At 38.3% G+C, this 25,436-nt stretch overlaps 1 protein-coding gene across 1 annotated transcript in view; it reads right to left on the bottom strand.

Moving 5' to 3' along the window:
* Window positions 1–25,436, bottom strand: part of LOC134484322 (uncharacterized) — a 170,209-nt gene that overhangs the window by 14,785 nt on the left and 129,988 nt on the right. Inside the window, exons 5-7 of the mRNA XM_087601388.1 lie at window positions 18,272–18,406; window positions 15,226–16,379; window positions 1,858–1,917 (exon numbers count right to left, since the gene is read on the bottom strand). Of these exons, the coding sequence (XP_087457514.1) occupies window positions 16,203–16,379; window positions 18,272–18,406 (312 nt within the window). The 3' untranslated portion in view covers window positions 1,858–1,917; window positions 15,226–16,202. The remainder of the gene's footprint in view (window positions 1–1,857; window positions 1,918–15,225; window positions 16,380–18,271; window positions 18,407–25,436) is intronic.

Genomic DNA, 25,436 nt, shown 5'->3' with positions numbered 1-25,436 from the left:
CCCAAAGGCCAGCATTATCCCTACAATCCTTTAATTGAATTCATATTGTATTACAGTTTCTTATTGTACATTTCTTGAGAGGTGACTTTATATATTCCTGAATGTGTAGTGAAAAATTCTGTTTTCCAATTTCATGTTTTTTAGCAATAATTTTGGCAACCCAGGGGTTCCAGCTACAGTAGAATATAAATATGTAAATATTGTGTACCTATTTCAAATGATAAACTTCCAAATCCTTAGTTTATCCAAAAATATCCAGACATCAGTAAAGCTAAGGACATCATGAAATTTAGAATGTGGTTCAGTAGTCCCATTAGACATCAGTTCTCTAATATCTAACTTCCTGTGTCTCTAGGGTCAGACGTGAGGGTTTTCGAGGTTTTACCCTGGTTCTTACTTCAGGCCAGACATACAATTCAGGAGGATGTGCAGGGAGAGGAATGGCTTGAGGTCCAGGGAGACGTCAACTTCAATAGGTTCATAAGAACAACAGGGAGGCTGCTTGGCATTGTTATTTGTGGATTCTACATTCTTGACCTAGTTGCACAGAATCCATGTAAAAATTCCACCTATCCTCATAGCTGTCGGAGCCACCAAACGCATAGTTGGAACCAGATATACATCGTTCCTGAGAGACACAGCTTGAGCAAGTCAAATACAGAAGAGAATGCTACTGGCAAACCTGTGAACTAAAAATGGATCTCTTGTTGGTAGATTTTGAGAAAGAACTACAAGAGCTTAAGGGGATTTCAATTCCATAAGAACAACAACGCCAATGAACCAAAGCTTTCTGGTACTAACCCAATATTCAATGAATGCACATGGACAGATCTATGACTACAACTGCATGTATAGCAGAGGATGGACTTGTTGGACATCAATGGGGGGAGAAGCCCTTTGTCCTCCCTAGGTTTCATTTCTAGGTCAAGGGAATGTCAAGGAGCATTAAGGGCAAAAATAGAAGAAGTGGAGGGGGATCTGTTAGGGATCATATGGGCAGGAAATTGGGAGAGAAAATAACATTTGAAATGTAAGCATAGAAATATCCAATTAAAAAAGCAATAAAAATTGCTAAAAAAATTGAAAGAAAGAAAAGAAATCTGCCATCTAATCACATGTATTGACTGAGAAATCTAGAGGGTCACTGTCAGGAAATGGTAATCATAGTTAAACTAGTGGAAAGACAAATGATGAAGTCTCAGGTAGAAGCACTTCTCTCTCCCAGATATCAGTGTCAGACACAAACTCCAGTAGAGGAATCCAAAGTATGGAGGAGTTTCCTCTGAGCTGAGGACAAAATACTTGTCTTTCATTTCTTCCTTAGGACCTTTTTCTTCTGGGCAAAATGAGATAAAGCCATGAGCTGTCAGTAAAACAAATCTGCCCAGACCAAAACTTGTCTTTTGGAATAAAGAAATTAATGATATAAACTCTCTGACTTCCAGGAACCATAACAATCTTGAAGTCTAGATGCTTCTGACAGGCCCCCATCTCCTGATATGTGGAAGGCTCAGATCAAGGCTATCTCTTCAGCGAACCCACTCAACCACTACAAAGGACTCATTGAGCTTTCCCAAGGACCAGGTATTTCTTCCGTTTTTTATACCAAGACAGAAGGCCAGCTTCCTTCTACCCATATGTGATCAACTCATCCTCTTTGTTCTTCTTACCAAATGGCTGTGTACTCAGAATTAGAGCCACTTAGTAAAGTCTAGAGTTACTGAAGGAATAAGTGAGATGCAGTTTCTATCACAACAACACTTGTGACATCACAGAAGTATCTAGGACTGTCCAGGATACAAGACATTTTTCAGGGACGCCCTAATGATGATGTAACTGAGAACTCCCATGGCCTACCTGGTAAACAGCCTTCTTTACTTGGAAGAAAGTTGAGAGTGCCCTTTCGAGGAGTATCTCCTGTAACACAGTGGAAACTTTTATGTACTACATCTCTCTAAAGCTGGAGAATTCTCTTTGCTTCATCAGTGTTTACATGCTCTGAGTGGAGAAAGTTAGTCAGGGGCTTGGCATGCATAGAAACGATGTAGGAACATTGAGTGCAGGAAATTCTTCTGGATAATAATTTTATTCCCAGGTCCATTCCTGTGACATACGGATCAATTTCCTAGATTTTCTCTTTTTCCCAAATTCCAGTATTTTCTACAGATTTTCAATTGTGAATGCTTTATTATACTTTTTGTACCTTCTGTGGTAGGGGGCTTTAAAAATGTGCATTTAAAAATTCCATTATCCAGTTGCATTTTTTGCAATGATTTTGGCAACAAAGGGATCCCATCTATAGTGTGAATATAACAGTGTTAATATTGTGTACATACTTCAAATGATAAACTCCCAAATCCTTATTTTATCCACAAATTAACAGACATCAGTAAAGCAAAGCACAACATGGAGTATAGAATGTGTTTCTGTAGTCCCATTAGATATTGGTTAAGTAATATCTACTTCCCCGTGTTCCCAAGGCCATACTAGAAGGTTTTGGATGTTTAACCATGATCTTTCTTCAGGACAAACATAAGATTAAGGAGGACATGCAGGGAGAGGAATGGCTTGAGGTCCAGTGAAACCTCAACTTCAATAGGTTGATAAGAACAGGAGGGAGACTGTTTGACATTGTCATTTGTGGATTCTACATTCTTGACCTATTTGCCCAGAATCCATGTTATGATTCCACCTAAACTCATAGGTTTAGGATTGCAAAAAATCTACACAGTGGTCCTTTGCAAATTGACTTCTTTGTACTTTTGAATGCCCACTTTGCTCCTGCAGTTTAACTATCATTAGTAGAAAAAAATGTGATATTGGTGGTTGATTTAGAGGTTCACTGCCTTTCTCTAATAGGACAAAGAATAGATTTTATGGAAAAGTGGAGGACCAGGATTTAAAGAGTGAAATGGTTGAACAGTTCTTCCAACTGCTAATCGCTGAGCATTAGAAGATATCTGGGGTTTATTCAATACATAATATTATATGGATGAATCCCTCCCTCATGGAATGCAGAAGGTCCAATAAAAAAAACAAAAACAAAAACAAAAACAAAAACAAAAAACCCTTTCAATACTTCTGTGGACTCTACTGAGAGTTTTCATAGTGTTTTTTGATATCTTGTTCATCATTTCCACCTACCCAGAATTCTGAGTTATATATGCACACAAAGATTGCACAGTATTTATAAAACTTTGACTACTAATTCAGAGGTTTTGGCTATAAAAGCAGGGCCATTCCATGACAGCATTCCTAGTGAGAGGGAAAATTAGGGGCAAAGTTTCTAGCAGAGCTTTTTAGTTTCTCTTTCAGTAGTTCAGTCAATTGGAGAAGCTTCGACTCACCCAAAAAATGTATCAATAATAATAAGCACATACTTTTATCCTATCCTAGCAGTGTATATGTCAGTTAAATCAGGTTGCCATATTTCATCATAGAGTTGGCCACTCATATGGAATTCTTCTGTCAAATGAACTCTGTCTTGTATTTATATAAGTATAAACCTGACATCTGGCTCAGACATCTCCTGCCATGATGTTCAATGGAGGTTGGTATAACATACATTGGTGCTGGCAATTCACAGAGTTCTGTGGACCCAAGATAAGTAACTTGGTAAAGCTGAGATCCCAGAAAATTGCTCATTATTTCTGGAAGAATGATCTTTCCTTCTGTTGATCAGTACCCTCCTGTTACTTCAAGTTATCCATTTGATTCTGTTGCATAGTCACATCATATTTACACCATGAAGTATCAGGTAGCAGTTGCTTAAGTATGTTATCAGAAGGTCAGTAGGATCACTGATCTTAGGACATTGTGGGGCATCTAGGTCAGTGATCTGTTACCTTTAGTCTCAATGCAGTCATCTCTTTAATATCAGTAGCAGTGAAGCATAGCAAATAGTAGGGGAAACTACATATCCTCTCAGAGAGCCAAGAATTTCCCTTTGTTCTTAATGTCCTTTCCTTAGCAAAGAGGACAATTTTGTCTCCGTATTATACCATAGGCTTGTGGAGTATCCAAAGCAAAATGTCTGTCCATGTAAAAGATGACAGGATTCCCTTTTCCCCATTTGACCTCCTGAGTCATAGTGACAAATCAGTCTGTTCTCTGGCCTTAGGTACCTGGGACAAAGACTTGTGACAAAATAATTTCAATAGCAGTAACTTTTGAAGCTCCTTGGTAACTCATTCCATGTTTAATGAAAATACTCCAAACTCTGTTAACTATTGCATTAGCATCTTTCATGGGAAGGGGTTTGGCGGTAGTACATTAGGTCTGTCCAGATAAATTGGACTATGGTTGTTATCTCAGGAGAGTCAGTGATGAGCATCTATGGGTCTTACAGCACACAACAAGGTAACAGGATTTATGTCTAGTGGGTTTTTCCAACTACACTCCATCATGGTTCAGAAATAGTATCAGTTAGTGTGCAACAGGGACATATAGAATCCACATTCTCAGGAATAAGGCAGCCAAGTTTACAAAAGAGGCAGAGGGACACCCATTCAGAGCCTGCACAGAATGTGGCCCATATGTATACAGCCACCAAACTAGATAAGGTGGATGAACCAAGAAAGAAGTTCAGGCTGAAAGGAATCAGATATAGATCTCTCCTGAGAGACACAGCCAGAATACAGCAAGTACATAGGTGAATGCCAGCAGCAAAACACTGAACTGAGAACAGGAACCCCATTGAAGGAATCTTAGAAAGGACTGAAAGAGTTTGAAGGGGCTGGAGACCCCATATGAACAACAATGCCAACCAACCAGAGCTTCCAGGGATTAAGCCACTATGCAAAGACTGTACATGGAGTTACTGCATTCCAACTGCATACGTAGAAATGAATAGCCTAGTAATAGCACCAGTGGAAGGGGAAACCCTTGGTCCTGCCAAGACTGAACCCCCAGTGAAAGTGATTGTTTGGGGGAGGGCAGTAATGCGGGGAGGATGGGGAGGGGAATACCCATAGAGAAGGGGTAGGGGATAGTTTATGAGGAAGTTGGCCCGGAAACCTGGAAGGGGAATAACAATAGATATGTAAATAAGAAATGCTCAAGATAAAAAAAGATGGAAAAAAGAAAAAGAAAACAAAACAAAGTAAATATCGTGAAAATATCCTGATTTTGTCTATTCTAAAAAATACATATGAAACATTCATTGAAGCTTGATTATCATTTGTTTAACACCTGATATGTGTAGGTGATATAGGACATACTTGTCTTTCTGAGTTGAGGATACATCACTTGGGATGTTAATTTTCAAATTCCATCACTTGCCAGCAAATCACATGATGCCATTTCTTTTAACAATTGTGTAATAATGGAATATGTAAATCATCAAATTTTATTTTTTCATTCTTTTTTTGAGAGGCATCTAGCTCATTTCCAATTTCTGGCAATCGGGAATAGAGCAGCATTTAATATGGTAGAGAAAGTATCTCTCTGATATTATGATATTAGCTTTGGGTGTATGTTGAAGAGTAGTATATCTAGATCTTGAGATAAATTGCTTCCCAACATTCTGAGGAAACTCCACACTGACTTTCAGAAAGAATGAAAAGGTTTGCATGGTTTTATTGAATATCATCTTTGTTTTTTCTTTACAAGCTTTGTACATTTGTCCTCTATAGGATGAATTTTTGGTTAAATATATTTTCCCATTGTATAGGCTTTTGATTTGACTAAAGACAGTGTCTTTTGGCATGTATAGCATATTGGATAAAGGAGGTCCCATTTTTATTAAATTTTGGTGAGTCTTGTTCAGAACAATGCCTCCTCAGTCAATGAGTTCAATATCATCCTTTCCATACTCTCCTATCATACTGAGTATATCTGGCTTATTATGGTAGTTTTGATGCATTTGGAGTTGAGTGTTTTACAGCCTGATAAGTATAAATGTATTTTAATTCCCCTGCATGCAAACATTTGATGAAATCCATCATAAGTATGTACATTTATGTCTGTGATATCAGGTCAATTCCTTTTATCACTGTGTCTGTTTTTTGCCAATACCATAATTTTACTATATTACAGTATTTTAAACATCCAGTTCTCTCTCTCTCTCTCTCTCTCTCTCTCTCTCTCTCTCTCTCTCTCTCTCTCCGTTTCTCTCTCTCTCTCCGTTTCTCTCTCTCTCCCTCCTCCCTCCCTTCCACCAATCTCTTGCAGTGTGTGTGTGTGTGTGTGTGTGTGTGTGTGTGTGTGTGTGTGTGTGTGTTTGGGTGTGTGAGAGAGAGTGTGTTTAATTCCATTTGAAATTGAGATTAGTCCAATCAAGATATGTGAACTGTACTGGGATTTTGATTGGTATCACACTGAATCTAATAAATACTTTTGGTAGAATGACCATTTCTTTTTTTTTTTTTTCTTGGACATTCTCTTTATCTACATTTCAAATATTAGTCCCTTTCCTGGTTTCTCCTCCAAAAAAACCCTATTGCATCCCCCCAACCCTGACTCCATGAGGGTGCTCCTGCAACCTACCTAACCACCCTGAACTGTCATTCTCCTATACTGAAGCATCAAGTCTTCATAGTAGCAAGGACCTCTCCTCCTATTACTGACCAACAAGGCCGTCCTCGGTTACATTTTTGGCTGGAGACATGGGTCACTCCATGTGTACTCTTTGGTTGGTGGTTTACTCCCTGGGAGTTTTGGTGGTTTGATCCTATTTTTCCTGTGAAATTGCAAACACCTTCACATACTTCCGTCCTTTCCCTAACTCATCCACTGGGGACCCCATTCTCAGTTCTGTGTTTGGCTGCAAGGATCTGACTCTGTATTTCCCAGGCTCTGACAGGGCCTATTGGGTGACAGCTTCTGTCAGCCTGCAACTCTTGGCATCCCCAATAGTGACTAGATTTGATGTCTGCATGTAGCATGGATCACCATTTGTGGCAGTCTCTGCATGGCCTTCCCTTCAGTCTCTCCTCCAGACTTTGTGTCCGTATTTCCTTCTGTGATTATTTTGTTCCCTCTTCTAAGAATGACTGAAAAATCCACACTTTGGTCTTTCTTCTTGAGCATCATGTGGTCTGTAAATTGAATCTTGGGTATTCCAAGTTTTAAATTAATATCCACTTCACAGTGAGTACATGTTATGTGTGTTTTTATCTGATTAGGTATCCTCATTCAGGATGATATATTTTACTCCCATTCATTTTGTTAAGAGTTCATGAAATGATTGTTTTAATAGCTGAGTAACTATCTGTTCTGGAAATAGACCTCAGTTTCTGTATCCATTCCTCTGTTGAGTGACATGTAGGAAATTTCCAACATCTGGCTATTATAAAGAAGCCTGATATGAACATAATGGAGCATGTGTCCTTGTTATATGTTGAAACATTTTTAGGGTATATGCCAAAGAGTTGTATGGCTGGGTCCTCAGATCAAACTATATCTAATTTTTTGAGGAAATGACAGACTAATTCCCACGTCAATTCTTAAAACTCTTCTACGATCAAGAGTCGACAATTGGGAATCATAAAATTGCAAATCTTCAGTAAGCAAAAAGGAAACTGTACTTAGGATGAAACATGAAGCAACAGATTTTGAAAAAGATAGTTACCAATCCTACATCTGTTAGAAGACTAATGTCCAATACATACAAATAACTCAAGAAGTTAAACTCCAGAAACTCAAATAATTCTATTAGAAATGGTATACAGTGCTGAACAAAGAATTCTCAGTTAGGAATTTTGAATGGCAAAGAAGTAGCTAAAGATGTGTTCAACATCCTTAGTTATCAGGGAAATGCAAATGAAAACAGCCCTGAGATTCCACTGAACACCAGTCAGAATGGCTAAGATAAAAATCTCAGGGAAAGGCAGATGCCAGCGAGGATGTAGAGATAGTTGTACTCTCTCCTTTGTTCGTGGGATGGTAAGATGGTACACCCACTTTGGAAATCAGTCTGGAGGTTCCTTAGAAAAGCTCTGATGGATAGGTCTATGTAAACATTCTTTTGCAGACAGAGTAGGAGGAATTGGATTAAGAACCATTGGAGGTTGGGCTTGAAGGGGGATAACTACTGGACTGTAAAAAAAAAGGAAAAAAAAGAAAAGAAAAAAGCCTATATCAACAACAACAATATTGTAAATAATAATAATATTAATAATAGTGAAGAGAAGAAGAATTGGAGGAGGAAGAATAGAGGAGGAATGGGAAAAGAAGGAGAAAAATAGAAAATCTTCATGGAAAGGGAATCATAACCTCACAGCAAGATGCCACACAGTTAATCTTCCAACTTTTGAATTAGAATTTTTAAAAACTTTAAAATTGCTGTATTGCTACATGTATTTTATTCCAGACCTTGAGGAGAGTAGGTAGCTGAGTGATTTCAAAGCCAGCCTGTTCTGCAGAGCCAGCTCAAGTATGGCCAAGATTAAATATAGAAGGAAGCCATCAAAAGAAAAGAGCTGGTAAAATTGTACTTGATCAATAATCCATGTCCCAATACTGGAAACTAACAAATCTTGACAACATTAGGTATATGCTTATACATTTAGATTTAAATATGAAAGAATAGGGTTATGGAATCTCCCTCTGTGATTTAACAAGTAAAAAACCCCTAGGTTGTGGTATAGGTAACCCTGAACAAAGATCCGTAGAAGTCACTGTATTAAGCTGTGAGGATGAAGCATAGACTGCCTTGTAGACTAAGATGTTGATAATGTCTGAGTCATCTTGGATACTTGCCAAAGCAAGCTGCTAATGGGGAATAAACTCAGCCCTAAAGATGAGTTTTGTAGTCCATAAAATTGAAAAATGGTGGAGATCCTAAGAATGCTTTGAAATCAAACATGGTGATTAAGTGTTTCGAGTTTGTCTAGCTGGTGTATAGACTTTCCTTCATCTAGTATTTCCACATTATGTCCCATTTTCACCCCTTTTGGAATGGTAATGCATATTTTGTGTCACTGTGTGTTGAAAGCAAGTGATCACATTTTAATTTTGATATTACAGATAATTACAGTAAGTGATTGCATGAGTGTCAGAAGAGATTTGGAACTTTCGAACAGTACAGACACTGTCACAGATTATGAGGACCCTTGAAGTTGGAGTATGGGAGCCACAAAATAAAATGTGTGAGTGGGAATTAAAGTGGTTCTTGTAGGCTACTCTGGAGTGTAAATACTAAGAATTCTGTTTTAAGTAGAGCAAGTGTTGCTCACTCTTTTACAAGAAGTGTTTTATTCTGGGAGGGAAGGTGGAGGAGTTTTGAGGTTTAAGAAGCACCAGCCATGCCAAATGTCACTTTTTGTTTTGCTGCCTTGGGATCTGGGTGCCTTGGATAGCTTAGAATTCTAAGCTATCTCTCCTGTCAGCACACTGCCAAGTCTCTTGCCTCAATGATAATGTATTAAACTTCTGAATTGTAAGCCAGAACTAAATAAATGTTTCCAAATTCAAGAGTTGCTATAGGCCCTCTGTGTCTTCACAGTAATAGAACTCTAACTAAGAAAAATAATATAATATAATACGTCACATCTTTGAAGAAAGAAACTGAAGAAAATATGAGAAGTGTGAAATATGCCCTATGCTTATATTACCAGTAAGATTAATATAGTAAAAACAGCCATCCTACTTAAAAGAATCTACAAACTTAACGAAATTCCCATAAAAATTTCAACATAATTCAATTCAGACATTAAAAGAAAAATATGCAATCGCATATGGAAAAGCATTATATCCAGGATAGCTAAAACGATTCAGTACAAAAAGAAAAGAAAAGAAAAGAAAATCCAACCCTATTACCATCCCTGATTTCAAGAACTTTTGCAAAGCTGAAATAACAAGAGTCAGATGCAGATATGTGTACCCATCCAAAGAACAGAATCTTCTGACACCTCTGGTTGAATTAGGGAATATCTAGAAGAAGTTGAGGAGGAAGGTGACCCTGTAGGAAGAACAGCAATCCCAATTAAGCTGGCCCTGGAGATCCCTCAGACACTGGGTGACCAACCAGGCAGCAAACATCAGCTGATATGAGGCCCGCAACACATATACAGCAGAGGAATCCCAGGTCTGGGTTCAATAAGGGAAGATGCATCTAACCCTCAAGAGATTGGAGGCCCCAGGAACTTTAGAGATCTGGTGGGATGGATGGGGAAGGGGCATCTCCCTGGAGGCAGGAAGGGCAGGGATGATGTATGGGATGTGGTACAGTCTGAGGACGGACCAGGAGGGTAATGAACCTGGAGGGTGAAAATAAAGCCATAAATATTTTTAAAAGGACACATGGTGTGATGATTAATGCATACAGTATGATCAGTGAAATCCAGTTTAAGATCCAGACATAAATCTACACACTATGAACACATTATTTTTCATGAAGAAACTAGAAATACACAATGAAAAAGGAAACATTTTCAACAATATTATGTTCTTACTGGATTTCTACATGTATAAAAATGGAAATAGAACTGTATCTATTATCTTGTGGAAAATTCAAGTCCAAGTTGATGAAAGAGCTCAACAAAAAACCTGACATACTGAACATTGTAGAAGAGAAAGTGGGAAATAATATTGAATGCATTAGCACAGGAAAGAATTTCCTGAACAGAATACCAATAAACCAGCAATACGATCAATAATACAAAAAATATTACTTCATGAAACTTAAAAGCTTCTGTAAGACAAAGAATAGTCAGTAGGTGGAAATGGAAGTTCATAGAATTGGAAAAGATTTTCACCAACTCCACATCTAACAGTGAGCTAATATCCAAAATATATACAGAGCTTGAGAAGGTAGATGTACACAAAATATTCCAGTTACAAAATGGAATGCACATGGAAAGAGACTTTACATAATGCAATCCTGAGTTGCTGAGAAATACAAAAAGAAACATTCAACCGCCTTAGCCAACAAAGAAATAAAATTAGAACTACCATGCAATCCTATTTTATAACTGTCATAATGACTAAGAGTAATAATAAAAGTGATAGTTCATGTGGTTCAGGGAAACTTTTTGTTGGTTGGAGTGCAAACTTCTACAGCTATAATGGAAATTAATATTGCAGTTTCTCAGAAAGTTGGAAATCAATCTTCTTAAAGACCCAATCATACTACTCTTTGGCATATCACCATAGGAGTTTCCCTTCTACATCATGGACACCTGTTAAACTATATAGACCATGGATTTACTCATAATAACCATAAACTAAAAAATGTGTTTATTCCTCAACCAAAAATTAATAAAGTGTGGTAGATTTGTGTAGTGGTGTATTACTCAGCTGATATAAACAATGGCATTATGAATTTGAAGAAAAATGTATGTAACCGTAAAAAAAAAAATCTTGAGTCAGGTAATCTAGACCTAGAAGTACAAGATAGAACATATTCCACCACACATGCATATTAACTGATAAGTAAATAGTAAATTACAATTCATAGACCTTGAAAGGTTAGGTAAAGAACAGGGCTATAGGAATCATTTTTCTCTTTGGGCAGGGGTAAAGGACAGTTTTGGGGCAAAATAAGGGACTGTGGATTTATAAATAGGTGGGGGTCGGGTTGATGGGGAGTGATGAAGTGAGAGTTAGGATTAGGAGAAATGGAATTGGATCCATATACAGCTGTGGTGTGGAAATATCATTCAGACAAGACTTCATCGAAGTTGAATCTAGTGAAGACTTCAAGTTTTATAGAGTGCAAGCACTGAATGTGCCATCCCTTTTAGCCAAACAAGGCTTACAGTGGCTAAACGTGGCTACAGGGGTCTGCAAACAACCCACGATCATGATAGAACAGGTGGATGCCCTCACAAAATGACAGTATGACCTTATTTCTAATAACAGCATCTACAAAGTCCATAAAATGACAAAACGTTGGGTCATGTATGTTTTCCTTTCTTCTACATTGCTAATTTCTAGCCTCTTTGGTGCAGGGAGATACTCTTCCAGGTAGCAAAACTGATACGAAAGCACCAACACAGTCACAAATTCTTGGAAACACAATTTGTCCTCCCTGAAAAATGTGCCAAGGCAATGTGGTGCCAATCATGTTAGACTAATATTTAATTTAACTTTTTTAACTAATTCAACTAATATTTAATTTAACTAATATTTCATTTAACTTGAGACTCACACTAGGAAAGGAAGTCCACATCCAGCCTGGCTCTGATGGCCAGGAACTGGATCCTGGATAGCCCAGAAACCTAGAGTAGAACCAAGCACAACTAGCAAAATCAATCAATTAATCAATCTATAAAATCAATGAAATGTTTCTCAGTGATATTCTATTATAAACATTAATATGTTCCACGTCAAGCCAATGTCATAGTGGCTTCCTCAAGCAGCAGAAAGGTATGAATGCATAGTCACCCTGAGTGTCATGATGGGAAGAGGGAGTCTAAATTGAAAATTTCCATCAAATCCGTCACAGGGCAATTTGGGAAATCCTGCAGAAGAGATGGTGAATACATTCTATTAGGACTCATATAGGCTTTGTGACTGGTGGCATATGTCCTCTGCATATATCTTGTGTCTGTTAATTTGATGTTTCTTAGGACACCTAACAGTGAGAGCAGATGTGTCTACAACTCTTTTCTTGCTCCTGAAACTTGTTTCCTCCTATTGTGTTGCTCTTTGCTGCATACACATAAGGGCCTCTTCTGAGTCTCATTGTACCTAGCTTTGTTGTATTTGATTGCTGTCCTTAGGAGGTCTGCCCCTTGCTGATGGAAGAATGAAGAGAACACTAGGGAGATCTGGAAGCAGTGGAGGTCAGGGTGTACAAGAATGATCTATTTTTTTTAAAAAAGTGATTCCTCCTAAAAATATAAAATTAAAAAATACTAAAATCCTTTAATAATTATATTTTACATTTTTATCAAGTTATTATGAGAGAAAAATTAAGGTTCACTTTTTGAGATAATAAAACGTAGTGGGGACTCTTAATTTATTCACCTCCCATATCAATTTATGAATTGAATTTAAAAAAATAGATATTGGAGATCATACAGCATTTTCCCACAACCCAAGCGTTGACATGCATTCTTACTCTCTTCTCACAAAGAAAGTGTTTATGACGTATACTTTTAAAGGGCTTCACTTTGCAACTAAGAACATACTGAAAAACTGTCCTAGGCTATGTCAAGGTTCTTTTATAGTCTATAATCTTTGAGCATCCCTAACCTGCATATCAACTCCTAGACTCAGCATCCATAACTGCATATTAATACATAGATTCTCACAGTATTCCTAATCTTCAGAATTTTCCTGGAGTCGAATTTCTTATATAAACATGGTTTATATATTATTGCATATCTTTTTATATTATATATTTTAAGTGGGTTGTGATTTACATGGTCAATCTACTGTTACAAAAGCCATCTAGTAGTTAGCTGTCATTATGTGCAAGATAGCTAATTAGTTTACTTCATGTTTCTTGCCCGCATGGGTGTGTAAATATCGTTGGGAACATGATCTTTGAGTTGTTGGTTGGTAGGCCATGTGAGAGATGAGATCCTCACTTGACGATAATGGCAAAATTTTTTTTCACATATTTCAGTGTAAGAAAGCCTGTCTTATTTCTTCACAGATAGATACTCTAATATATTATGGTCAGAAGAAATGCATCCATTCTGTGGGTTATCCATTTATTTCTAATATTAATTTGTTATCGAATTAGTGATTCTTGGTGAATAACTCTCCTATGCTTACTCATCTTGCATTTATCTGTTGTTTCTTGTTCCTCACAGAGGATGTTCACATTCTAATCTAACTGTAGTTTTCCCTTTGCACTTTATGCTTAGAATGAATATAGACGGATTTTTTAGAGACTTGTGATTTATTATTAAAATTTTCTAACATAATTATTCATATCATTCATTCTGCAATCAAGGGTTAGTGAATTTCAGTGGGATAAGGATGTGGGGCATTTTCTTTCTGATGAATATGTCTGCAAGTGTGTTAAAACAAAGGCTTTGACATGTCCTAATTTAATTTAAAAAATTAGTAGTCTATTAAGAGAGATTATGACAGAGTTTTACAGTAATAAAGAGGGTCTAACTTCACCACTGAGAAAAAGGGATGCAGGAAGAAGATAATGGAAAGTAATGGGTACTCAAACAAATTGGAGAGAATTTACTTTGTCAGTTGTCAGCTGAGAAAGTTTTTGATATTACATTGGCAGAACAATGGGATGGAGATGGGGTATTGAAGGACACAGTTTAATGTATCAACATCCCAAAGTTTTGGAAAGAATTCATCTCAAGTATATATTGAAGATGGAGAAATAGATCACACCCACAATAGTATTAATGTACTTCTATGTCCCGCGCTACGTTTCGCTAGCAGGAACGACGTGGCACACACAGGATCCTACTGCAGAAAAGCTTTAATGCGTCTTGAGAGGGAGAGCATAAGCTTACAATGCGGAGACGGAGAGTGAGGAATAACCGTCCCTTATATAGGAAACTATCCTCGCCTAGGACGTGTCACTCTCTGACTGGTCGCTGCCAATTATGCCAGATGACGTACCAAAACGTACGTGTCCCTTTAAGTAGGGAACTTACCAGGCGCCTGCGTATTGCCCTTTTTTTTTTTTTTTTTTTTTTGGTTCTTTTTTTCGGAGCTGGGCGTGTTGCCCTTTTTACTAGGTGCGTTCTGCCGGATGCCCGTGCCATCTTGTAATGGAGTTTGTGAGGACAGCTCCTCACATATGTGAGGACAGCTCCTCGGACAGCTCCTCACATATCCCCCTTTTCTGTTTTTTTTTTAAAGCAAACAGGACACCCAGATATAGGAGGGCGAAGACAGAGGTCTTATCCTCGTACAAAGTTGGCGAACCTGTACAAGAGAGATACCCTTAGGCTGTTGTTGGGACCCAGGGCACTCCCGACCCGTCGCACTGCCATTTTTCGAGGGAGGGAAAACTGGGGCAGAAACTCATGTAATATTACATGCCTTCCAGGGAGCGTATTTGGTAGAACTTCCCTGTGCGATGCTAACCTCATCACCCCTCATGGGCTGCTCAAGCCGGACACTCTAATCCTGTGCAATGAACCGAGGTTCTAGGAGTGCAAGAGCTATCCAGCCGGTGACCTGTTGCTTGAGCATGGTCAACCAGATATCGGCTGACGCTCCTTGTTCAAGGGCTACAAGCGCCTGGGCAATAACTACTTTGTCCTTTCTTGTTTGAGATCTCAATTTGCAAAGCAACCAGAGGAGTAACACTAATCCACAGCAGAGGATCACGCCAAAAAGTCCCACTCTCACCCATTCGTTGAAATAAGAGACTGCTGAGGTGATCCAGGACAACAATCCCTCCGTCAAAGACAGGTCCAGTCGGGTAGAATTTACTTGAATGATGGTCGCTCTCAGCTCTCAAAGTGTCTGTTCAAACTCCGAGGTCCAATTCTGTAACAGATGCTGTGAAAGACTCTTAGACAGATTAGCAGCTCGGGTAAATTTGTCATATTATATGGAGGTGACACAAAGGCCTGGGAGTTTTTGCTCACAGCCAAGCTGGGCCAGTTGCCATAGAATGTCTAATTGCTCTCGGACCAGATCTATACGTTGGTTGACAAGCATAAGGCCTCCCTATATCTGAGTATTGGCTGAGGCCTGTCTGTCCCGAGCCACAGAGATTGTGGCCGATAAATCATTAATAGTTTGGATTGTCTGTACTGAATTTGACAAGGCCAATACCGAGGCAGTAACCGAGGCAGCGACTGCTGTCATAGCAATAATGCCAGCAATAATTGCAGAAGTACCAAAATCTCTTTTTCCTCTAAATAAGGTCATGGTCCCCGGGGCATCAACAGAAATCGGGATAAAGCGAGGCATGCGGGTAACTACTGTGATATTTTATATGAGTAGCTGTCCAGACAGAGGCAGCAGGTTTGATGTTCCCCATCCAGGAAAATGACAACCGTCCCTTTTTGCCCTTTCCTCCAAGTAGCATCACCATGGGCGTAAGATCAGTGCAGCTACCATTAACGCGATGTAAGGCCAACACCATAGAGAACTGTGGCGTTAGCCACAATGTCCTCCTCACCAGTTCCCAATGTGTCCTCCCTTAACCAAGCAGAAGATTGATTATATAACATAATGCAAGGGAGATCAAAAGATGTTTTGTTGAATATGCCAAAACAAAGGCTGCCCTTAAGGGGAATAGTCCTATTTTCTTTTAGTCGTTCAACCTGTGGATCCTTAGGTAAATAGGCCAACCCTAAACCCCTGTTAGTGGTACATCACCGGCATCGGGAGTGGAAAGGTTGACATTTCTTCCCCATTGTAGCTCGTCCTGCACCGTTGCTGGCATCCATGGAAGAAGAGTGAGGAGGTGCAGGAGTCCCAGTCTCTTCTTGATCACTTGCTGTGATGCTCCGAGTAAGTCGTCCTGGGATACATATGGGATTTTCATTGTCCTGTGGAAAAACACAGACAGCTCCCCTGGATCTTATTAAACCAGGATCCCGGCCTTTCCATTCATTTGTTAATACATCCTTCCATTTGACTAATTCTTTTGTCCTCTTGGGCTCTGAGCAATGTCGCTCAGCCGCTGTTTGTCCAGCTTCATTAAGATTTAAAAAATTTAAGGTAAAAAGGGCCAGAGCAGTGGCCACCTGGGGTGTTGGGGGGAGTTCTATCATAATTCCCCTTCTTTGTTTTATTAAATATGATTTGAGCGTCTGATGAGCACGCTCTATGATTCCCTGTCCTTGAGGGTTGTAGGGCAGGCCCGTCAGGTGGGTAACCTGCATCTGAGCACAAAACTGAAAAAATTTTTGAGATGTGTAGGTGGGGCATTTGTCAGTTTTTACACATTTTGGCTTTCCCCAAGCACTCCATGCTTCAAGGCAGTGCTGAATGACATGTGTTGTTTTTTCTCCTATAAGTGGGGTGGCATGTAGAATGCCAGAACATGTGTCTATAAATACATGCACATACTGTAATTTTCCAAAAGTAGAATTATGAGTAACATCCATTTGCCAGATTTGCAATGGCTGTATTCCTCTCGGGTTGACCCCGATGTGAGGAACTGGGAGGAACTGGCAGCACTGTTGGCATTGGGTGACTATATCACGTGCCTCTCTTCTAGTTATAGAGAAGCGGTGGCGTAAAGTTTCTGAGGTGACATGGAAATTGCCATGAAAGGCTTTAGCGGCCTCTAAAGGAGAGGCCAGGGCCACAGCTATCATTTTTGTGGCTTTGTCAGCCAAATCATTCTCTGAACTCATTGGGCAAGGGAGTCCAGAATGGGCCCATATATGAGTAATGTATACAGGGAATCTTCTATTTAATAGGATAATTTGGATTTTTTGGAAAATATCTGCCACCTTACTAGTGGTTTTAATTATTCCGGCGGTTTCAAGAATACTAACAGCACTAGCTCGGCCTCCTCCTCTGAGTCTAAGGTTTTATTTTCAGAGCTTTCAGAACTGTCGAGGTTCAGCACTTCTAGCTCTTTCACAGGGTATAGGCTGGCTCCCCCTCCTGGTTTATGTGTAGAGGAGGAAGTGCTGGAAAATTTCAAAGCTCCCTTGTCTGCGGACTTACCGGGAGGGCCCTTTTTCTTTCTTAGGACGTCTTTTTTCTTGCCCGCGCCCAATCTCTCACTACGTTCGGTTTCTGTCAGACTTTCCCGGACCACCTCGAGAGTGGCCTGTCCTTCTACTACTGCTGCCTTACATGTTTCATCCTTTAAACAATTCTTAACCAGCTTCCTTATAGCTTTTGTCCCTAGGCGCAGATCCTCCTCTGCCAATTTTCTCTCAAGGTCTTTTCCAAGTTTGTTCCATGAGGCAATCGTAAACGAGCCTGAACAGGCAAACCAATGCGCCACACTCTCCACCTCCTTCACAAAGTTTTTAAGTGGTGTTCCTCCAATTTTGATGTGACCACAGACTGTGAGGATCCCATGATGGGCCAGGAATGCCGGCGGCTTATCTACGTCCATCTGACAAGGCGTGAGGTGAAAGGGTAGAGACGGACACGCTGCTCTCTTATGTACGGGAGTCTTACACGTGCCCCCCCCAGGACAGTGCTGCTTATCTACGTCGGCCTTATCGCGTCCTTGTTCCTCAACAGTCAAAATTGAAGGTAAAAGGGAGCTGCGCGAAGCTCACTTATATACAAGAGACTGAGACACGCCTTCAGCTGCTGTGATCGTCCTTTTAACAGAGAAAACGGTGAAAACAGAACATAAAGAGTAGGGTGCCTCCCAGGACAAATACTATAGCCTCAACAAATCCTTCCCAAGGCGGTGACAACCCCAGACCAAAGTCCAAGAGAGGGCTGCCTCTCCGAACGTATCTACCTGCAGTTCTGAATCCTCCTTGTCGCCAAGTGATCTCTGAAGGTGCTGACGATGGTGAGGTCTTTCCCGGGTTTTCGGCACCAGATGTCCTGTGCTACATCTCTCCAGCAGGAACGACGCGGCGCACACAGGATCCTACTGCAGAAAAGCTTTAATGCGTCTTGAGAGGGAGAGCATAAGCTTACAATGCGGAGACGGAGAGTGAGGAATAACCGTCCCTTATATAGGAAACTATCCTCGCCTAGTCACTCTCTGACTGGTCGCTGCCAATTATGCCAGATGACGTACCAAAACGTACGTGTCCCTTTGAGTAGGGAAGTTACCAGGCGCCTGCGTATTGCCCTTTTTACTAGGTGCGTTCTGCCGGATGCTGGTGCCATCTTGTAATGGAGTTTGTCCATGACTCGATGCTGGAAAGTTGGACTCTGGTTATCCACCTATGACGTGTGACATATACATGTCCAGACATATATGCAAATAAACATAGAGAAGCACACACATTCATACATGAAGGCTCACACAGTACAAAAACCATATACTTGCTTAGGTGGTTTTGTTTGTGTACTTTGCTTTGATTTGCTTTCATTTACTAGTAATGACTCATGCCTTTAATTACACCATAAAATCTGAGAAGGGGCTGAAAAGTACGAGGCCAGAGCTTCACATGTGAGAGCTTCAGAGCAGTTAGTACAAGGCTAACATGAAAAATATGAGAACTTTTCTCAAAATCCTAATTGCTTGAAATATAGATCAGGGCTTGCCTGGCATACAGTAGGTTAAGGCTTTGATCTTCACAACTGAATTATTTCATTCAAATTTCAGGTACTTCTCTATTGAATGATTTTCAAATAACCAAATTGTGATTAATTTTTAGAATTCGTTTTGTGTTCAAATGTAAGTTTCCTAATCTCTACCCTTTATCGCTGACTTTCTAAACCAGAACAAGCATAGGAACATTCAATATATCTGGCCTTATATGCTGTATATTTTCATTTTAAATGGCTTTTTCATAGCATTATAGTGTTCTTGGGATTTGAAGATTACCTCCTTGTAATATTAGGGGATACAGACTTAGAACCTTTGAGTCAGACCTTCACTGGTTCTTTCACACAATTTACCATTCCTTTTTCAGGTGACATAAGGAGCTGTTGCTGAGCTGTGGCTAAGACTGACTGTGGATTACAATAGTGTCGACTTCCTTCTCTACTGTGAAGCCATACATGTTCCTTAAACACAGTCATAAAAGATAGTTTCCATAATTCATGGAGTTTTCATTAGACAGCTACATTCTTTCCTTTTTGGAGGATGTTTTTGAAGACTATTCTGGAATTTATTTCAATTGCTATCCCTTTTTCGTGGAAAATTTCTGTCACTTTTCTGGATGCTTCTAGGAACTGTTTTTCTGCTGTTTGCCAAAAAACTGTTTGATCACCTGGGTTCAGATTTCTTTTTATTTATCATTCCTGACATTTGTTTGATTGAGTATTATATTGTTCTCATTCTAAAATTCCTTAATTGTTATGCCTGCATACTTTTCTTTTCTTATTTTGACTTTTCCTCCTTTTAGTCTTCTGTAAATCCAGGGCTCTTCCATCTACATGGAGCCTGGGTATTGCTCATCAATGTTTCTCATGTATGAGCTGTTGTATATATTATTAATTTTCAATGTCTAATAGTATAGATTCTAGGTTTTCGTATTTATGAAATTTGCAGAGATCATTACTTCTAGAATAACATGATGTCCTTGCCTTTTTATTTTTTAGTTTTTCTGGAATGATTTAAAATAAACAATTTATAGAGAATAGCAAGCATAAGAAAACTGTATATTGTGAACATATTTCTGCAAGAGGTCTCATGTGATGATGCAGCTCAAATAATGAGATTTGCCATGCTCTCTGTCACTGCTCCCACATTTCCTTTCCCCTTTCCCCACAGTAATAATATTTATTCATTTACTTTTCTTCTCCCATTACATTTGTTTTTTTTATTAGTTGTGTGCTCAAATGCTACAGTATTCTAGTTAGTTGAGAGGACAATTTTCAGGAGTGACTTATTAGCTCCTGTCACGTGGGTCACAGGGATTGATCTCAGCGGTTCAAGCTCAGCTTGGCAAACAACCACCCTTAACTAGGGAACCTTTATGCATTCCCCAAATTAAATAATTCCTAATAGTATCTGAGAGCATTTCTATCAATTCAGAATTAGTAACTGGAATATTTTAGTGGAGAGTGATTATGTGGGAATTAATTTTGTGTACTATAGCCACAGTACTATAGTGCTACCCATTTTTCTATTTTATGCACTACTCATTACATTTGTATATGTGTTTTAAAAACCCCTGCTTAGCCAACAAGCACACCCTCTGCTGATAATATCATATAGTTTCCTTATGTGGATGGCTACATCTCTACATCATTTGATGCTCACTGTTATGGCATACTGATTTCCCTTTAACTTGTATTTATGGTGCATATCATGGAGGCCCTTTTGTTTTGGGTGTTTTGATGATAGTGATTTCCCTGGTATTATTTCATTGAGGACACAAATACTTACCCCATATACACATATTTACATTTATACTGTATATTTTTGTCTGGTGATTTGACTATACTATTTATGGTGAGGCTGAAAGTAATCTCTAGTGAAGAGATAGTCAAACAGTGCTTAAAAAATTGACTACCTGTATTCTTTTTATCTATCACTTATTTTCATAGTGAGGTACAAAGAAGCCTCTCTCATCCTAGTATTTGCTCTTATCCTAGTATTTACCTAAAAAATCAATTAGCAAATTAATTAAATTGATTTTAGTTCAGTCGTATTTCTATGCTTATATTACCTAGATGTATTACTTTAGCCATGTTCATTCTGATCTCTCATGCATATTATAGAGTAAATATATTTAGTGTGCATGAGAACTCCACATTAGATGCTACAAAAATACCTCAGCTGTTAAAGGCTTGTGACCCAACAAACATGTCAATGAAACTGAAATTATTCACTGTATATTAGGTGTTCCTATTGAAATGGTCACATTACCTCTTTGTAATTCTCTACATCATATCAGGTCTAATTATAATGATAATGAATCCATCAAATTACAAAATTCACCATTATATCTAATACATTATTTGAATTATTTAACATGTGTTTTGGTTTCACCTTCATATTCTATACCAAAGGAAGAATAGTGAGTGCTCTCCTATAATGATAATAGCCACATCGTCTGGAGTAAACGGGTATATTAGTAAAATATCAAAATTGGTTTCTTTAGTTGATTTACATTGGAGAGATCTAATCTCAGCAGAAATGCTGAAATAAAATATAAATTAAAGGAACTCACTGAATAAAATATAAATCTTTATAAAAGATAATTGATAAAGAAAAATATGTTATAAAACACAGAAATAAATCACAAAATTCAAACTCAGATTACCTGCACCAAACACCCAGCTCACTGAAAAAAAGACCATGGACCCATTATATAAGTAAGTACCTGTGAGCACATGCATGACAACACTTTAAGTTCTTTATCCCCATTTGTATTAAGGGAGCAGAGGTAATGGTTTCCCCTAAGTTCTCAGAATTATCCATGGCTCTGGTTAAGATGCAACGAAAAATCTAGAATGCCTGATTAAGGAATATGAGTTTTTTTTCTTCTTTGCATCCTTAATGTATCATAATTGATGAAATTCTAGATGCCACGTGAAGGTGTGTTATATCAACAAATGATGAAGAAGATTCAATTTAAAATTATATTATGTTGATTAGAAGAATTTTTCCACTAAATTTAGTAATCCATTTTATATACTGCAGACTCTGTCATTCTTCTCCACAGATTCCAGTAAGGATGTATCTTAATACACCACGCTTATTCAAGTGCATTTTGAATCTATTTGTATCCACCTCCCCATGTCTACCACCTCAATATATATTTCATATACTGGTAATGCCTATCCTTCTGATATTTCCACTTATTAGGATGGTATTATCAAGAAGATACAAGCTTCCTGCTTCTGGCTGTGCCCAGAGATGTTATAGTACAATAGCTCACTGTACTCAAATTCGGTGGGGGAGAAAGCTGGACTCCCAGAATCATGGACAATTCTGAGAACTTAGGGAAAACCATTACCTCTGCTCACATTCCTGTGGTGAGAAGAAGCTGCTTAGAGCCCTATGGATAAAGGAACCTAGGAAGAGTAATGGAGGGGATCCTTCCAGTATCTACCTGTATCCAGAGATGAAAGGCAGTGGCCATGAAAAATAACACAACTGAGAACACAGGTGAGACCAACACTTCTGCTCCAAGCAACCAGGCTGGAGGTGTCAGGACACAGAAATCAAGACCAATCAGGGACAGGACACTTCCTGTTTCTGCCTGCACCCATTACTGATCTGGTCCTACATATCTCTGTATCCACATCTTGCTGGGAGAAAAATGGTCCATAGGAATGGTGACACAGAGTATTACAGGATGGTCAAGCCACTGTCAGAGACAGCAAGACGATGAAACTCCAGAGAAAAACTGATGGCAAGAGTCAATCACAGGAACCTAAGCAACAGAAACCAAGACTACTTGGCACCATTAGAGTTCTGTTATCCAAAGAACACAAGTATTGGATATCCCAACAAACTGAAAAAGCAAGATATGCAATCAAAATTATTTTTCATGATCATGATAGAGGACATTAAGTAGGGAACAAATAAAAGTCTTCAAGAAATCCAGGACAACACAGGTAAATAAGTAGGAGCCATTAAAGGGAAACACAAAACTCCTTCAAGAATTACAGGAAAACACAGTCAAACAGATGAAAGAATTTAAAAAAAATCTAGGATCAATAAGTGAAAACAGAAGCAATAAAGGAAGCACAATGAGAGACAACCCAGGAGGTGGAAAACCTATGGAAGAAATCAGAAGTCATAGACAAGCATCAGAAAGAGAATAAAAGAGATAAAAGATAAAAATCTCAAGGACAGAAGATACTGTAGAAAACATTTACACAACCATCAAAGAAAATGTAAAGTTCAAAAAGCTCCTAATGTAAAACAACCAGGAAATCCAGGACACAATGAGACGATCAAACCAAAGGATAATGGATATGGAAGGGAGCGAAGATTCCCAAATAAAAGGGCCAGTAAATATCTTCAAAAATTATAGGAGAAAACTTTCCTAACATAAAGGGAGAAATGCCTACAGTAATAAAAGAATCATACATTTCTCCAAATAGATTGGACCAAAAAGAAATTTCTCCCTTCACATAATCGTCAAAACACCAAATGCACAAAGCAAAGACAGAATATTAAGGCAGTAAGGGAAAAAGTCAAGTAACATATATAGGCATATCTATAAAAATTACACCAGACTTCTCACAAGAGACTTTGAAAGTCAGATCCAGCGTGGATTCTATAAAACACTAAGAGAACTTAAATGCCAGCCCAGCCTACTGTCCCCTGCAAAACTTTCAAACAACACAGTTGGAGAAACATAGATATTTTATGATAAACTAAATTTACATAGTATATTTTCACTAATCCTGTGTTGGATATGGGAAACTCCAACAGAAAGAGGAAAATTACACCCTATAAAAAGGAAAAGAGTAATCTTCTTGCAACAAACCCAAAAGAAGAGTGTCGCACAAACATAATTCCACCTCTACCAAAAACTAATAACAGAAAACCACAGTAACTATTCCTTAATATCTCTTCGCATCAATGCTCAATTCTCCAATAAAAAAGACATAGACTAACTGACTGCATACAGAAAGAAGAACTAGAATTTTGTTGCATAAAGGAAACACATGTCAGTGACAAAGTGACAAAGACAGATAGTATCTCAGAATAAAAGACTAGAAAACAATTTTCCAAGAAAATGGTCTGTAGAAACATCCTTGAGCATACATTCCAGTATCTAATTCAACCACAAGTTATCAAAAAAAAAAAAAAAAAAGATAAGGATGGACACTTCATTTTCATCAAAGAAAAAAATTCCACCAAGATCAACTCTCTATCCTGAATACACTACATCCAAGGACACCTAAATTTATAAAGGAAACCAAACTAAAGCTGAAAGCTAACAAAATAGTAGTGGGATACTTCTACAACCAACACTCAGCAATGGACAGATCATGGAATGGGAAACCAGAGACACAGAGAAATTAACAGATTTTGAACCAAATGGATTTATGAAATATCTATAGAATATTTCATCCTAGAATAAAAGAATATACATTATTCTCAGGAACTCATGGCACATTCTCCAAAACTGATCATACAGTTGGTCATAAAAGAGGCATTAACAGATACAAAAGACTGAACTAATCCCATGCATTTTCTCACACTACCATGACCTAAGGCTGGACTTCAATAACAACAAAAATCTCAGAAAGTCCAATACACATGGATGTTGAACAATATTTTACTCAGTGATAACTTGGTAGAGGAAGAATTAAAGAAAAAAATTAAAAATGTTTTAGAATTTAAGAAAAGTAAGGCACAACAAACTGAAACTTATGGGACACAATGAAAGTAGAGCTAAGAGGAAATCCCATAGCTCTGAGAGTATCCAAAGTGAAACTGGAGAGAGCATACATTAGCATCTTGACAACAAGTAAAAAAACTCAAAAACAAAAAGAAGCAGATACACCCAAGAGGAGCAGAAGGCAGGAAATAATCAAACTCAGGTGTGAAATCAACTAAGGAGAATCAAAAAGAACTCTACAAAAAATCACTAAAACCAGGAGGTGGATCCAAGGGTAAATCAACATGGTAGATAAACCTGATCTAGAATAACAAAATGGCACAGAGAAAGTATTCAAATAGCAAAATCAGAAAGGAGAGTGAAACAAAACAACAGAATCTGCAGAAATTCAAAACATCATCATACCGTATTACTGAAATATATTTTCAACAAAAGTAGAAAATCAGCATCAAATGATCAATTTTCTATACAGGGAGCAGTTACCAAATTTAACTCAGGGTCAGATAAAATATCTAAATTGTACAAAGAATCCTAAAAAATTAGAAACAATTATTAAAAGGCTCCCAGTTTGGAAGAGATCCCAGGACCAATTGATTTTAGTGGAAAATTCTATCTGCACTTCCTAGAACCAAATACCATTATTGTCCAAAATATTCCAACAAAATATAAACAGAGGAACCCTACCCATAT

The sequence above is a fragment of the Rattus norvegicus genome, chromosome Y (genome assembly GCF_021556685.1).
Source record: "Rattus norvegicus strain SHRSP/BbbUtx chromosome Y, alternate assembly SHRSP_T2T, whole genome shotgun sequence".
NCBI classification, from domain to species: domain Eukaryota; kingdom Metazoa; phylum Chordata; class Mammalia; order Rodentia; family Muridae; genus Rattus; species Rattus norvegicus.
This window is presented reverse-complemented; position numbering and strand designations above follow the sequence as displayed.